Source organism: Melanotaenia boesemani, chromosome 10 (genome assembly GCF_017639745.1).
Source record: "Melanotaenia boesemani isolate fMelBoe1 chromosome 10, fMelBoe1.pri, whole genome shotgun sequence".
Taxonomy (NCBI): Eukaryota; Metazoa; Chordata; class Actinopteri; order Atheriniformes; family Melanotaeniidae; genus Melanotaenia; species Melanotaenia boesemani.
In genome coordinates this window covers 715,128-730,796 of record NC_055691.1, presented here as the reverse complement: position 1 = coordinate 730,796, position 15,669 = coordinate 715,128, and the positions used below count along the sequence as shown (strand labels likewise).

Below are 15,669 nucleotides of genomic sequence, written 5' to 3'. Positions count from 1 at the left end.
GTCGTCCGCAAACTTGATGAAGAGGTTTGAGCTGTGCAGTGGGGTGCAGTCGTGGGTCAGCAGGGTGAAGAGGAGGGGGCTCAGCACACATCCTTGAGGGGCCCCCGTGTTCAGAATGATGGTCCTGGATGTGTTGCTGCCGACCCGTACTGCCTGTGGTCGCCCGGTCAGGAAGTCCAACAGCCAGTTGCACAGCGAGGTGTTCAGCCCCAGCCTGTCCAGTTTGGGAACGAGCTGTTGGGGGATGATTGTGTTGAAGGCTGAGCTGAAATCAATAAACAGCATTCTGGCGTATGAGTTTTTTGAGTCCAGGTGAGTGAGGGTAGAGTGCAGGGCAGTGGAGATGGCATCATCGGTCGAGCGGTTGGGCCGATATGCAAACTGGAAGGGGTCCAAGGAGGGAGGGAGGACAGATTTGATATGTTCCATGACTAGCCGCTCGAAGCACTTCATGAGGATGGGGGTGAGTGCAACCGGGCGGTAGTCATTAAAACAGGAGGGTGAGGACTTCTTCGGGACAGGGATGATGGTGGTGGCTTTGAGGCACGTGGGAACAACACCCTGACTCAACGAGGTGTTGAAGATGTCTGTGAAGACATCTGTGAGTTCTGCTGCACAGTCCCTCAGCAAGCGGCCAGGTATGTTGTCTGGACCATGAGCTTTGCGAGCGTTGGTCCTGCTGAGTGCTCTCCTCACCCTGTCCGGGGTTAGCGTCAGCACCTGGTCGCCAGGAGGGGGTGGTGTCTTCTGTGCAGGCGTGCTGTTGTGTGCCTCAAAGCGAGCAAAGAAGTCGTTCAGCTCGTTCAGCAGCGAGATGTTGCCATCACAGGTCTGTGGTGGGGGTTTGTAGTCCGTAATGGTCTGTATTCCCCTCCACAGGCTCCGTGTCTTTCCTCCTTTCCTCTGTGTTAACACAGCTGAATGCTCCACATCAGCAAACACTGGAAATTTCATGTGATCGATTAAATTAAGTGCATTTGATCACCTGGCTGCTACCTACATTTTTAACCACAATGGGAATGATGAGGGAATTAGTTTTTTACATGCCACTTCTGCATTTTGACTTAGTTTTTGTTATGTTGCAGTGTGTCACATTATAATGGTCTCATTTACCAAATTTTAATACCTGATAAGGACTCAAATATTATTTGGTATTTGCTGGAATGTTGAACCTAGCAGAAGAATTATTGGAAGGATTACTTCCTTTTTTACACGACTGTAAATCTATAAACACCTATAAACAGACATGTTTCTTGTGTCTTGTTCAGTGTAAGTCAGAGTTCCTCAAGTTAAGTCATACATAAGTTAGAATCATTCAAAATGTTTTAATTCAAACATACAAAGTTATTTATTGATATAATAAAACAGACCAAAATTTACTGACTAACTATGAGATGAAGACACATGAATCTCCCTTCTGTGACATATTATCCTTGTTTATCTAATGAGTGTGCCTTCCTTGCTAAATTTTTCTCCTCAGGAGTGTACGCAGGTATCAAGTTCTTCATCATCGACTTCATCTTTAAGAGCTGTCCCAAGCTGAGGCAGCGCTACGACACCCCCTACATCATCTGGACCAGTTTACCCACCGACCTGCAGCTGAAGGAGCGCAGCAACACCACGCTGAGCCGACGGGTCAGTCCAAACCCCCAAATACAACCACAGACGCAGCTGTCAGTCTGCAGGGCTGGTCTGAGGTCAGAAAAGAGGGAATTGTAGGTCTCACATGGGACGGATGTCAGGGAGATTGCAGCTCTGAGATGTCCTCTCTGCAGCACATCACGCCAACACAGGCTGGACTGCTGCTGCTTTCAGTTCTCTGAGTTGTTGTGTTTTTCTCTCTCAGCTGTCTGAGTGTGAACAGGTAGGATCTGATGTGTGTGTGAAAGTGTGTGTGTTATGTTTTGGGTCAGTGTGAAGGTCAGTCGTGTCTGCCGTAGATAGAGATGTAGAGAAATGAGAATTATCTGCTTTTCCTCTGATTTACTGAACTCCTCAGTAGTTGATGGTGTGTCTGTTTTAAAGGTCCTGTGGTCGTCATAGTGATAAGCTGATGCTCACTGGTCAGGCTGTCAGTAAAATGATCTCAACCCTGCTTCTTTTTAGATTTTAATGGCCCAAACAGCTTTCCTCTTGTCCCACTAGCAGGTCAAACACAGCTTAGATTTCCCCTTACTTATTTTTATGTAACCCATATTTTCAGTTTTAAAAGAATAAACTCCCCATGTGTAGTTTATTCTTAAATCGGCATCTCTGAGTATTACTATCAAAAGTAAACTTCTTACATGAGTACATCTCATTCATGAGTACACAAAGCTAAAGAGGGACGGTAAAAGACAAGTCTAGTCATCTTCTGGTTAAACAGAGACCTGGAGAGGCCTACAACCCACAGGATCTCACACCAACTGTTGAGGTGGAGGATCAGTGATGATCTAAGCCAGGGGTGCCCAAGTCCAGTCCTCGAGATCTACTGTCCTGGAACTTTTAGATGCAACCCTTCTCCAATACACAGAATCAAAAGGCTCAATTCCCTCCCCCACATGCCATTCAGCTCTGCAGATGCCTGGAAACGAGCCATTCATGTGATTCAGGTGTGTTGGGGAAGGGTTGCATCTAAAAGTTGCAGGATAGTGGAGCTTGAGGACTGGACTTGGGCACCCCTGATCTAAGGGTTGCTAAGACTGTGTTCCCCAAATCAGAGGATCAGTATTTCCAGCAGGACCATGCTCTATGGCACACAGTCAAGAGAACCAAGGTCTGGATGGAGGACCACCACATCAAGAGCCTGTCATGGCCAGCTCAAAATCCAGATCTGAACTAACTGAAAAGCTCTGGAATGACATCAAAACGAAGATGGATGGTCATAAACTTTCCAGCAAAGCTGAGCTGTTTTTTTGTGAACTGGTATAAAGTTAGCCAACAGCAAGGTAAGGAGCTAGTGAAAACTCATGAAAGCTGTGATTATAAATAAGGGTAATTCCACCAAATGCTGATTTCTAAATGCTCTTTAGTCAAAACATTCTAGGTAAAAGTGGGGAGGAAGAGGTTTTGTTTTCTTTGAATTCTTCCTGTTCTGCAAACACTGCATTGTGCTGTTATTTTTCTTTAGAGTTCTGCTCTAAAGTATTTTCAGTAATTCACAAAAAAAATGAGGAAGTTCAGTTCAGCAGTATTTGCACATATAAAGGATAAAACCAGAGAACCTGATCAAACTAAAATACTCGAATAAAACATAATCCTGTCAAAACGTATAGGCCTCCGTCAGTCTCGAGGGACTATGGAGCTGCGCTCCAGTAACCAGTAGACTGCTGCTTCCCGTGTTGTGTCGACGCTGTGAAGCGAAGCTGGAGTGTCCTCTCCAGTGCGCAGAGCCTGGGTAAGAGATATGGAGGACTGGCTGTTACCCAGGCAGCAAGTCACCGGAAGGGGCCAATGGAAGGGCAGAAGCCAATACAACTGGGATCCAGTGACGCTGCAGGAGTTGCCAGAACGTTACTGTGAACAGAACGAAACTGCCTCAGGGGCTCCTACTCCCGATTTTTCCTCAGGGTTAACTCCCGAAGCCTTTCCCATGTGTGGGTATAGCCGCAAGGCAGCGGAAGTTTGGAATCAGTGTTTGCCTTCAGCTAGACGGGCTACCAGCCAAGGTTGCCGAGCCCCGTCTGCCGCCAGTAACCCGCCTTCGCCCCTACTCCCTGTCAGTGAAAACAGTTCCGCCGAGCTCAGTAACTCGGCCACACGAGAAGGCCAGGAGTTGGACTACTGGCTGTCAGAGGCTATTTGAGACGCAAGCCTTGAGAGCATTTTATTGGACGGTGAGAGCTTATCCTCACTGACCACCCCCCGGCAATAACAGCCTTAGGAACCATACATACATACATACATACATACATATATATATATATACACACACACACACCTTGGAAGCGGGTAAAGATGTGCCAGAAAATCACCAGCTGTGTTAGCTAATTACCTTCTTGCCACCCCCCCATTTCTTCCCCCTTTTCAGGTTCCAGCATCAGGAGGGCGAGGCAGCGTCTCTGCAGCAGCTCCTTTGGGTGTCAGCCGAGAAGAGGAAGGAGGACGATACCACAGCACCAAGAGAGGCGCGTTTCACGAGGTTTTCAACCTGCCGGAGAGCGAACGTCCTCTAGGAGGTAGTGAAGAGACTAAGTGGTTTTGTTGCACTTCTTTTGGTGGAGTGACCTTTTTGCCTGTGGCTGCGTTTAAATGTGGTTTGATTTGGTGTGTTTTCATCACTGCGGCGTTGTTTCAGTGTGTGAGAATGGCTGGCGCTGCTGCCTCATCAACAGAGACAGAAAGACGCCGACAGACTACATCCGCCATGGAGTGCTTTATGTTACAGAGAAGTAAGTCAGTCACACGGAACCATGTTTAACCGTGTTGATTCATACATCAACTAATAATGTAATACCTGCCATTAATGCAATAATTCTGTCCATTTTAAAGGTAATAAAGCCAATAACATAATACCTACTATATAATCCTACTTATTTAATATGTGCAAACTGCACAAGAACTGCTAAAACCTCTTTATGTTTCTGAGAAATGCAGTCTTATTATTATATAATTATTATTATGTATTATTACATTATCAGCTCCAGTCAGACATTTTTAAAGGATTTTTTTCATCCTGACATTATTGGCTAAAATACATTCACAGTTTCTGACATTATTGGCTTTATTACATTTAAAATGGCCAAAATAATTGGTTGCTTGAACCTTCATAACTCAATCCAAACTTAAGTTATTTTCTATATATTTTACTTTACAAAATAAACTTGTGTTGAAGTTTTTGAAGTTCCCAGCTAATAATTCAGTGCTAATATAGTGTTTTTATTCTATCTGACTAAAAGAAGAATTAGTTTGGTTCTTGGAAGTGACTATGAAAGAAAACTGGCTACTTTTCAGATCCAGCTTGTGGATCCACCAGGTTTTCTTTTAGAACCGCCTTCGTGGTGTCGTAGGCTACGTTCACACTGCAGCTCTGTTCTGATGTTTTTGCTCATATGTGAGTCATTTTGGATTTTTAATGACAGTCTGAGGGGCGGAGGCGTATTTATAATTAGAATGTGTGAAGGTGCTGGTCGGGTCGTGGGTTGTAGCCTGCACCATCGGGTCCGGATTGCACTGGAAGATACGGGTTGGGTTATTATCCTAACGGGTTCGGGCAGGTGCTGGTTGGTAAAACTGAGCCGTGCAGGACTCTGCACATACCAACTTGGCTGCATGTTGTTTTCATAGTGTCCTTCTTTCATTCATCAGCTGGACATCATGTTATCGGTTCAGAGTGGACGAGTTCTTCCAAAAGGACAAACAGACGTGAAACATCCGTTACATTCGTGAAGTGACGCATGCGTGCCAGTCGTTTCTCCATCTCTCTCTTTCATTTCTCCATTCAATGCGTTCATTAAACCCTGATCTTGGTTCCGCAGTTCTTCTTCTTCTTTATATCTTTTGGCGGTAGGTAAAACTAAATTGGTGCATTACTGCCACCAAGTGGTCTGGAGTGTGGACCAGAACGTTTCCAAGAGCCCAGTTTGTTAAAACATTAGTTTGTGTGCTACAATTTCCCAATTTCCCAATCCCATGCATCCCCCCGAACAGGTTTGTCTACATAAATAAAAGTACTGAGTTGCTGCCATGTGATTGGCTAATAAGATGTTTGTCTTAACAAGCGGTGGACCTGATAAAGTAGCGCGTGAGTCTCACTGTGTGTCTCTGCGACTGAACAAGGTTAAGTCTACAAATCTACTTTCAAAAGCCAAAAAAAAAAGCTAATGTAACCAAATTTAAAAATGAATTTTAACTTGGTACCTTTTGTTTCCTCAGTTATCTTTGTTTCGAGAGCTCCAGCTCCAGATCCGGATCCTCGAAGAGAAACAAAGTCATCAAACTTCTTGACGTCACCGACATCCAGAAGGTAGGTGAAATCATCAGGTCCTGGATTTACTTTCTCTCTGGTCTTTGTGCCTTTAGCTTTTGGGTCTCAGCTCAACTCTTATGAAGCAGCTTTGTTCAGTTTCTTTAAAAAAAGAAACTTAACGTGAACATGATTTACACTGAAATCTTATTTATTTTTAATAACATCCGGCATTAAGCAGAGAAAACACTCCAGCTTGGCCGTGTCATACTGAGACATCATTCTTACTTCTGTATCTGGTTAAAATCTGTTTCTATCAAATTCCAAACTGCATTAACCTTGTTTTTACTCCATTTACAGACCTCTGGTTGCAGGTAACAAATTTTTTGTGCACAGTATTTGCAGCGTGTATTTTGTACTCAGTGCAACATTGCATTACCTCCTCAGAGTCTCTCTTCTCTTTCTAGAGATATTTTAAGGGCAAAAAAGTCTGTTATAATCTTTTAAGTTTGTTTTCTGTTCCGGTATCCAAACTTTTGGATTTTTTTCTATCCCCTCTATAATTGTGAAGCACGGACATAAAACTCTGATCTTGTGCACTGTGATGAAAAGAAAGTTTGACTCTAACTTTATGGTGTTTTTTAAAGGTTTCTAAAAGCGAATGAAACAATAATCCTCTTAACGAAGGCGCAGCTGCCTGCATCTGTTGAGAATGAAGCATTTTTAGTTAGAATAACTATCAGGGGGAATTGAAGTGGAAACTGAAAATTCAGCAAATTCTGATTCTTTATTTCCCTTTTTGTTTGTTTGTGACTAAGATCAGACATTATTTACCCCATGTAAGGGAATATGTGTCTGTAGGGATTTCAGTTATTACATGAGAAGGAACAGAACGAAAAGAAGGAGAAAAGATGTTCATGAAATCCTCAGAGAGGCGTAACAGCCTGCAGGTTCGCTGTTTGAATAGTATCTGATCTGTGTTTTACAGTACAAGGTTCTGTCAGTGCTGCCCGGGTCAGGGATGGGTATCTCCATAGCAACGCCATCTACCCAAAAGGTAAGAGCTCAGTGAGAGCAGAAATGACAGAGTAGTTGGATACAAGTACTTTTACCAAAGTGTAAAGTACACTGTTACCTGTTCAGGGTCTGTTAGCGTTTTTGGCTTTTGATGTAGGAGGAAACTGAGTAAATGTCAGGAAGATGCTACGAGGACGCTGAACGTCATTCATGGCTGTTGTGTACCCGGGAAGACTGAATGCTGTGTTTAAATTAAAAGGTGCTTCAACACAGTACTAGAGCCTGCCATACATGTGGCAACATGAGATACATGCAGTACAGAAGCTCTTTGCACACACTAGGAAGCAGCATGTAGCGTACCCAAACGATGGGGAGACACTCGGCTAAAAGACTCTACCAAGCACTGGCATCCAAAGCAAACACAGTTCAAACTCCAAGCAATTATATGGGACTGTAACAAGAAACCTCAATGTCCACTGTTAATTTCTCCACTTCAGTCAAAGCACACAAACACGGTGTGAAAGCAGAGACTCTGCTGAGTACGAAGACGTCTGGCTCATCGCTGTGGGACAAAAACTCTACAAGCTAGCAGCCAGAGTCATAAATCATGGCTCACTTCTGCTGGTTTCTTTTATTCCAGCTCTGAAAACCTCTGCTAATGTGTTCTCCTACAACTCATGAGGCTTCTGGTAGTTTCCATGGAGATGAAGGAGGATTTATAGTGAAGTATTTACTCTTCCTATGACATACTATCTGTGTCCGTCATCATCGGCTGATGAGTTTCTGAGATATTACCTGAGTAACACCTCTATGAAAACATCTGTAAAAATGCTCAGGTTCACTTTTTTATCTTCTACTTGGCCCAGTTCCTCATCACACATTACTTTACTAATTCCTAGATTATTTGAGCTGCTATGCACTGGTTTAACTGAACATAACGTGGTTTTCTTTTAGAAGGAGATAAGTCTTTACATTTTGAATTTACAGTAACACGTCTTGATTCTGAGACTTCTGTAGTAATCTCACACATCTCCCCTTTCTTCTGAGACCAAGATCACACATGCAGCCCCTCATTTAATAAAACAGACCTCATCGGGAAGAGGTTAAGGGCTCTTCAGGAAGAGGTTAAGGGCTCATCGGGAAGACTGGACTGGTCAGAGACCATCAACGCCATCCACAAGAAAGGACAGAGCCGTCTGTACTTTCTAAGGAGGCTGAGGTCCTTCAACATCTGCAAGAAACTGCTGCTGATGTTCTACCAGACTGTGGTGGCCAGTGTCCTTTTCTATGCTGTGGTGTGTTGGGGAGGCAGCATAAAGAAAAGGGACGCAGCACGGCTGGACAGAGTGATCCTAAGGGCAGGATCTGTGGTGGGCACAGAGCTGGACTCATTGGTCTCAGTGGCAGAAAAGAGGACCTTGGACAAGATCCTGACCATCCTGGACTCCTCCTCTCACCCTCTGCACAGAACTCTGAGCAGGCAGAGGAGTGTGTTCAGCCCCAGACTACTGTCCCTGACCTGCTCCACCAACAGACTCAGAAACTCTTTCGTACCCCGGGCCATACGGCTGTACAACATCTCGCTGAGGGCTCAGGGGTCACAACCACAACCATAGTCCGAATAGTTTTTATGGACATGTGCCTTTTTCTCATTTGGAAGCACATTTGCTTTCATCCCATTCTGTAAACACTGTCTCAGCAGTTTTTGCACATCCTGCACTTTTTCACTCATGCACCTTGTTTGGCTACCACCGTCAACATATGTACATACTTGATCACCTGTACAGTATATATGTACATACTTGATCACCTGTACAGTATATATGTACATAGACCATAATAATGGTCTTCTTTATCTACCGTTGCCTCTATTTAATTTTAAATTAGTCTAGGTATGCTTAAGTACTAACCCCTAATGTCAAGTACTAACCTTTGATGTATGTATATGCTACTGGATGCTTGAATTTCCCTCGGGATAAATAAAGTATCTATCTATCTATCTATCTGTTAAGGGCTCATCGGGAAGAGGTTAAGGGCTCTTCAGGAAGAGGTTAAGGGCTCATCAGGAAGAGGTTAAGGGCTCTTCAGGAAGAGGTTAAGGGCTCATCAGGAAGAGGTTAAGGGCTCATCAGGAAGAGGTTAAGGGCTCATCGGGAAGAGGTTAAGGGCTCATCGGGAAGAGGTTAAGGGCTCATCGGGAAGAGGTTAAGGGCTCATCGGGAAGAGGTTAAGGGCTCATCAGGAAGAGGTTAAGGGCTCTTCAGGAAGAGGTTAAGGGCTCATCGGGAAGAGGTTAAGGGCTCTTCGGGAAGAGGTTAAGGGCTCATCGGGAAGAGGTTAAGGGCTCATCGGGAAGAGGTTAAGGGCTCATCGGGAAGAGGTTAAGGGCTCATCAGGAAGAGGTTAAGGGCTCTTCAGGAAGAGGTTAAGGGCTCATCAGGAAGAGGTTAAGGGCTCATCAGGAAGAGGTTAAGGGCTCTTCAGGAAGAGGTTAAGGGCTCTTCAGGAAGACGTTAAGGGCTCTTCAGGAAGAGGTTAAGGGCTCGTCAGGAAGAGGTTAAGTGCTCTTCAGGAAGAGGTTAAGGGCTCGTCAGGAAGAGGTTAAGGGCTCTTCAGGAAGAGGTTAAGGGCTCTTCAGGAAGAGGTTAAGGGCTCGTCAGGAAGAGGTTAAGGGCTCGTCAGGAAGAGGTTAAGGGCTCGTCAGGAAGAGGTTAAGGGCTCTTCAGGAAGAGGTTAAGGGCTCGTCAGGAAGAGGTTAACGGCTCATCAGGAAGAGGTTAAGGGCTCTTCAGGAAGAGGTTAAGGGCTCTTCAGGAAGAGGTTAAGGGCTCATCAGGAAGAGGTTAAGGGCTCTTCAGGAAGAGGTTAAGGGCTCATCAGGAAGAGGTTAACGGCTCATCAGGAAGAGGTTAACGGCTCATCAGGAAGAGGTTAAGGGCTCTTCAGGAAGAGGTTAAGGGCTCATCAGGAAGAGGTTAAGGGCTCTTCAGGAAGAGGTTAAGGGCTCATCAGGAAGAGGTTAAGGGCGTTCACACTAATGGAAACAACTCGTTTTTATGTTTTATATTTTTTTCACCTGTCAGATTTTTCTTGTGTGTTTTAATTGAATTGTACATGTTATTTTTGCAGTAATAGTAGGAAAAGTTTTGAAATAATTTAGATCTTTTTTAAATCTCAAAAATCTGGCTGTATAACAAAGTGTGAACGCTTTCTACATCCACTGTGAATAAAAGGCAGCTGGACTTAGGATAACCAACGAAGGAGTCCGGTTGCCCTCTTATCCCAAAATGCAACTTTTCCTTTTAATTAGGCTGGAAAACAATGACTTATTTAATGTTTCATAACAGGAGCAAACAAAAAGTGTGTCTCAAAGCTGTCGCTCAGGCAAAGCTTCCTTTCTGTTCAGGTTAAACTTCATGCTTTTCTTCTCTCTGTTCCTTTGCAGCCGATGGTATTTGGAGCAATGATGCACAGGGACGAGGCATTCGACGCTATCTTCTCTCAGTACACGAAGATTGTTAACACGGCTGCAGCCATCACTCCAGAGGCTTAGGTCATGTTTAAATCTATCAACTAGATGCTATGGATGAATACAACGTACTGCATATGCATAAAGACGTTTCCAGCCTGTAGGTTTGATCACTGATGCTGATTTGTCAACACACTGGAATTTTTCTCTGAGTGTTCTAGTTTTTATTCATGTTTGGACATACGTCATGTGGCCGAGCCAGGGTCCAGTATATGCTGCTAAAACTGAAGGTGGTTTGTAATAGTGTCATAGTAACAGCCTTAAAACAACACTAGCACTGTTTTAATTTTCTCCACAAGTGACTTCTTCAAACCACTGCTGGCTTGGATAGGGGCAACTGGTCTGCTCTCATGGTTTCTTTCCCAGTCATAAATCTGTGAAACAACTCAGTGACATGACGTCAGAGATTGATTTTAAATTAGCTGGTTTCAACAAATCACTGTTAGGTGCTAGAATCAGCCAAACTCCAATCATTATTTTTAGGCTTTCAGTGTGGCCAATGAATATCTACAGAAAGAAAGTCCAAAAAACAAAACGTAGTCTTCATCAGCTGCTGGTCAACTCTTCCAAGACCGGCTTCGATCGGTTTGTTTTTAAAAGCTGCTGGTCAACGCTGGCTGGACTGGATATGGACGACAAACACAAATCTTACTGTCACATTTTTTTCTGTTTAAAGTTGCATCACATTTGCTTTTTCTTTTTTCTTTCTTTAAACACTGTCACTTAAATCTCATATTTCTTGGTCCCATTTTTCCCAAGTTTGAGTGAAGCAGAAATCGGTTTTACATTCTTTGTTGACAACAATGTTTTCAGTCACCAAGTAAACAAACTAAAGTGTAAATGGTGGAAAAATGAGCAGCATTCTCTGCTCTGAGACGCCGTTTTGCGGATCTGAGATCAGTTGACTTGAACCATGTTGAGCTTGTTTTAAACCAACTTAAGATGTGAAACCACAAACAGTAGATATGAAGTCTCAGTCTTGATCAAACTGTGGCTTTATGGGGGTTGTGAGCATGCCAGTAGCGGAGGGAAAGACTTTATCCAGCCTACACTTACCAGTGCATCCATTTATCTAAACCATCTCTGCTAAAAAATAGTGAAATTAGCAGGTAAAAAATTAGGCTGGTGTTGGTAGTTATCTCTCTATCACAGCAATGCACAGAAAACCATTTAACTGAGGGTCCTGTGATAGTTACCTCTGAAACTTACATTTACAGTTTTTTATTTTAGTTTGTTCGTGCACGTACAGTCTAGTAATTCAGTCCACTGAACATAAATCTCTGCAGCCCCACCAGGTGTTTGAACTTTGCTCTACAGCACTAACCAAGCTCTTCGTTTCATTCTTCTGGCATTGAAAAGACAAATTTCCATCATGAAGCAGAACAGATAACTCGCTGACTGTCAGACACATGCGACTTGGCTCGGTAGGACCTGGGCTGGTTTTTTTCTATTATCCGGGATTCATTGTGTCATAGAGCCGTAATTTCAGACCTTCCTATGAAGGTGCAGCATGTAACAAAATCAGAGGTCAGTGACAGTAAAATTTAATATATCAATAAAACCTGTGATACTGTTGGTGTCTAATCACTTAACTAAAATTACTGCTATGTTTTTATTCTCTTAGATTGAGACTTTTTTATCTACTTGCTGTGGGTCTGCATATTTGTGCCACCATTTTTTACTATGGTGTCTCTGAATGGACAAACAACTGTGTGTGTGAAGTGAGAACCCTCTCAGCTTTAAAACTGCAGTACTGGCTTTGCTGCTAGAGCACCATTTAAATAAATACTGATAAAAAGAAAAAATATGATAAATACTGCCTTAAAAGACACATAGAAGAAAACAGTACACTTGTACATAATGCTGAAGTAGTTTCCTGTAGTGCAGTCATAATAATAATGAGGTTTAAAGCAACGTTGTCATTGCTGTGTCCATCTTTACCGCTAGAACCAGTAATTCTTGCACACTGTACCTTTAAACTCCTGAAAAAAATAGATAAAAATCTGTTTTAAATTCAACTCCACAACTGACAAAACCACAATTCATCATCTTCTGATGTGTTTAAAACATTAATTATGTAACTGAAAACATCCATCCATTCTCTGTACCTCTTTGTCCATTTCGGGTTGCAGGTGGAGCCTATCCCAGCATTTTAGCAGGTGAGAGGCAGGTACACCTGGTCATCAGTCCATCACAGGGCCAACACAGAAAGAGACAACCATTCACACTAACACGCACTTCTAGGGAGAATTTAGAGTGACCAATTAGCCTAATTGGTCGCTCGATTGGTCAGGCCATTGGCCATTTGGGCTGCTTGGTGGTTTGGTGGTTGGCAGCACAGCCAGAAGGAGTTTACATGTTTTCCCCGTGTATGCGTGGGGTCTCTCCAGGTACTCCTGCTTCCTCCCACCGTCTGAAGACGTGTGTTAAACCTAACATGATATTTGGCATCGTATTGAATTTGTTCATATCTAAAACGGAGTCATCTGTAGGAAAAGTTAAGTTGGCTTCTTATGTGGAGTCTATGCCTGCAGTTTACCGTTCTCCTAAATCCTGTCTATATCATTCCCATTCTTTACTTCCATCAAATTAAATTACACTGTTTTGTCAAAAATATTGGGACACCCCTTCAAATGATTGAATTTTGGTGTTCCAAGTAAGGTCCATACAGAGTTGGATGAGCAGCTCTGGTGCAGTGGAGCTTGATTGACCATCCTTGGGATGAATTGGAGTGGACTGTGAGCCAGGCCTCAGTGTCTGACCTCAGAAATGCACTTTTGTAAGAATGGTGAAACACGTCCATCAACCCTCCTCTAAACCTTGTGGAAAACCTCCCCAGAAACGTTTCAACTGTTTAAGATGTAATAAGTTGACCAACTCCATTTGTAACCCTACAGGTTATGACTGGATAACCTGTGCTACCTTTTTGGTAACAGTGTGCTAATCAAGACTGAATCTTGGTTGTACAAAAGTGACTACATGTCATTTTTAGAAAAAATAATATGATGTTGGTTTGGATTACGTGTTGCTTTTCTCTAACTGAAGACTTCTCGATGCATCGGGAGAAAGCAGAACAAACATTTTACTTTGACCAATCAGCTACCAACAACATGACCCTGAGTCTGCAGTAAGATTATGATCTAAAACAAGACGTTTCCCAATTAGATTGTTTTATTTATTCAGCTAAAAACAAGAAGCTAGATGGTAGAAAAGATAATGAGTCTGAGTTGCCAGTACTTTGACATTAAACATTGGTTGTTTTAAAGATGTGTTCATCATCATCTGTGCCACATATTCATGTCATAGCTGCAAAAAATGACAAATTTACTTTTCTTTCTCATTTTAGTCATATTTCCTGCAAAAACTAATCACCAAACACAAGTTATGATGCAGGTGAGGAGTGACGTTTCCATCATGGTGCACTGTCAGCAGACAAATCTCATTAATGTGTCTCCAGGGAAGTCTAAACCTTTATTCTACGACTGTGTATCGTATTACTGAAGCTAAGCCTTAACAGACAATATAAGTGTATTTTTATGTGATGGTTTATAAGTGTTTGTATTCTATATGAATGTTGAATATTTGTGTGTGTGTGTGTGTGTGTGCCAGCCACAAAATGAACCTTTTTGCTGTTTATTTTCAGTTAGCTTGTGAAACAAATACAGACTTGAAGTAGGGTCTGGTTATGTTCTGCTTCCATTAACAGCCAATAAAAGAAAAAACTGAAGAAGACGGCAAAGAAAGATACAGATTAATGCTTACTGACTGTTTTCCAACATTAGTTTGCATCCTAGCCAAATGCTAACCAGCTAAATATAAACATTTATAAATAAATGCCCTCAAATGCAAGGTGTTTTTTAATTCTTGCCACTGGTTGGCTTTCTTTTAGCTATAGCTTTGATTAAGTTAAGATCATTGCTGGCGAACCTGAATTACTTTATTCAAAGAATGTTTCACCCAATTTAAGCCTTTTATTTTTTGTTTTGAATACTACAAGCCTCATTAATTATTTTTTATCTGCTTAGCTTTCGTTTTAAACGTATTTCCTCGTTTCGTGCCTACAAACAAGTCGGAACTTGCCATCAAGTCTTAAATGTTTCTCAAATTTGTTTCTGCCTAATTTTCTTTAAGATGCTTTAAACCAATTTTTTGTTTGTTTTGGGTTTAAGTTAAAGATTTTTGTCTTTTAAATTCAGTTAAAAATACCAAACATTCTACACTGGTCACACAAATGTCAGCTGTACAGCCGTGTCACTTTTAAACATCTAGACTTTGTAATCGCTTCACCAGCTGAATGTCAGTGTAAGGATGGCATGAACACACCAGCGTTTATCCCTGGTCTTTTCAGTGATTCCCATATAGATAACTCTTCAATGTGAAGCCATTACCTTCTGCTCAAATGCAGGAAGTTGTCCTTGCAGCCAAATCCAATCAATTAAAGAATACAGAAGGAAATATGAGCCTGTCTGATGACATCAGTAGAAAATGTATAAATCCATGGCCTGTGTTACTAAGGCCAGTAATGTACTTGCTTTTTAACCTTGAGTTTGCATAGGCAGCCATACTTGCTTGTGTACTACCTGGAGGATTCCACTAGGGGGCGCACAAAAAGATAAACTTAGCAACTAAAGAAGAGGTTGGCGTTTGGTTCATTTTGAGATCACAGCAGAAAAAATAAATGAATAAAAAAAGCTGCTATATCATCGATGGTATGCAAAACCCCAAACCAAACACGGCCTTTCTTGTCTTTGAAACTTTCCACCATTTTTACTCTGTTGGCCCTGTGACCTTGCATCCGCTCACATTGGTCTCTACATGGCCGTTCAGCTTTTTGCCTGCTAAAGCTTGTGAAACGTAGCGTTATTTCCGATGATGTGTACAAATAATGCTTAGAAAAATGCGAAATATGCGAGGCAGCCGTGATAAAGACACTTAGCGTAATTAAAAGCAAGTATATTCTTGGCCTAAGTTGTGGCCACGGATCACCAATACGTAGAAACTAGATGTTTAACTTGTGGCCAAGCCTTAGTCATGATTGGGGATATATGGCTCTAATATGCATGTTACATGGACAGTTCTTTATTTTATTTGATTTTATTTTCATCTTGGGATGAAAAATGATGTAACTGCTTACTGGTTCGCCTAACTGAACAGTTTGCTACAGATCCCAGTCTGGCAAACCTGGGGAAATGCGTGCTGGTACAGTGGTACCCTGCTTTTAAAACTCTGTTATAATTAG

General features: G+C 42.4%; 1 protein-coding gene across 1 annotated transcript in view; it reads left to right on the top strand.

Annotated features, from left to right (window-relative positions):
• The window catches only part of LOC121646872 (GRAM domain-containing protein 4-like), a 45,300-nt gene extending 29,887 nt beyond the window's left edge, over window positions 1–15,413 (top strand). The window contains exons 14-19 of the mRNA XM_041995948.1: window positions 1,481–1,635; window positions 4,010–4,157; window positions 4,277–4,370; window positions 5,854–5,944; window positions 6,873–6,941; window positions 10,347–15,413. Coding sequence (XP_041851882.1) covers window positions 1,481–1,635; window positions 4,010–4,157; window positions 4,277–4,370; window positions 5,854–5,944; window positions 6,873–6,941; window positions 10,347–10,454 — 665 coding nt within the window. The 3' untranslated portion in view covers window positions 10,455–15,413. The remainder of the gene's footprint in view (window positions 1–1,480; window positions 1,636–4,009; window positions 4,158–4,276; window positions 4,371–5,853; window positions 5,945–6,872; window positions 6,942–10,346) is intronic.
• The last annotated feature ends 256 nt before the right edge of the window (window positions 15,414–15,669 follow it).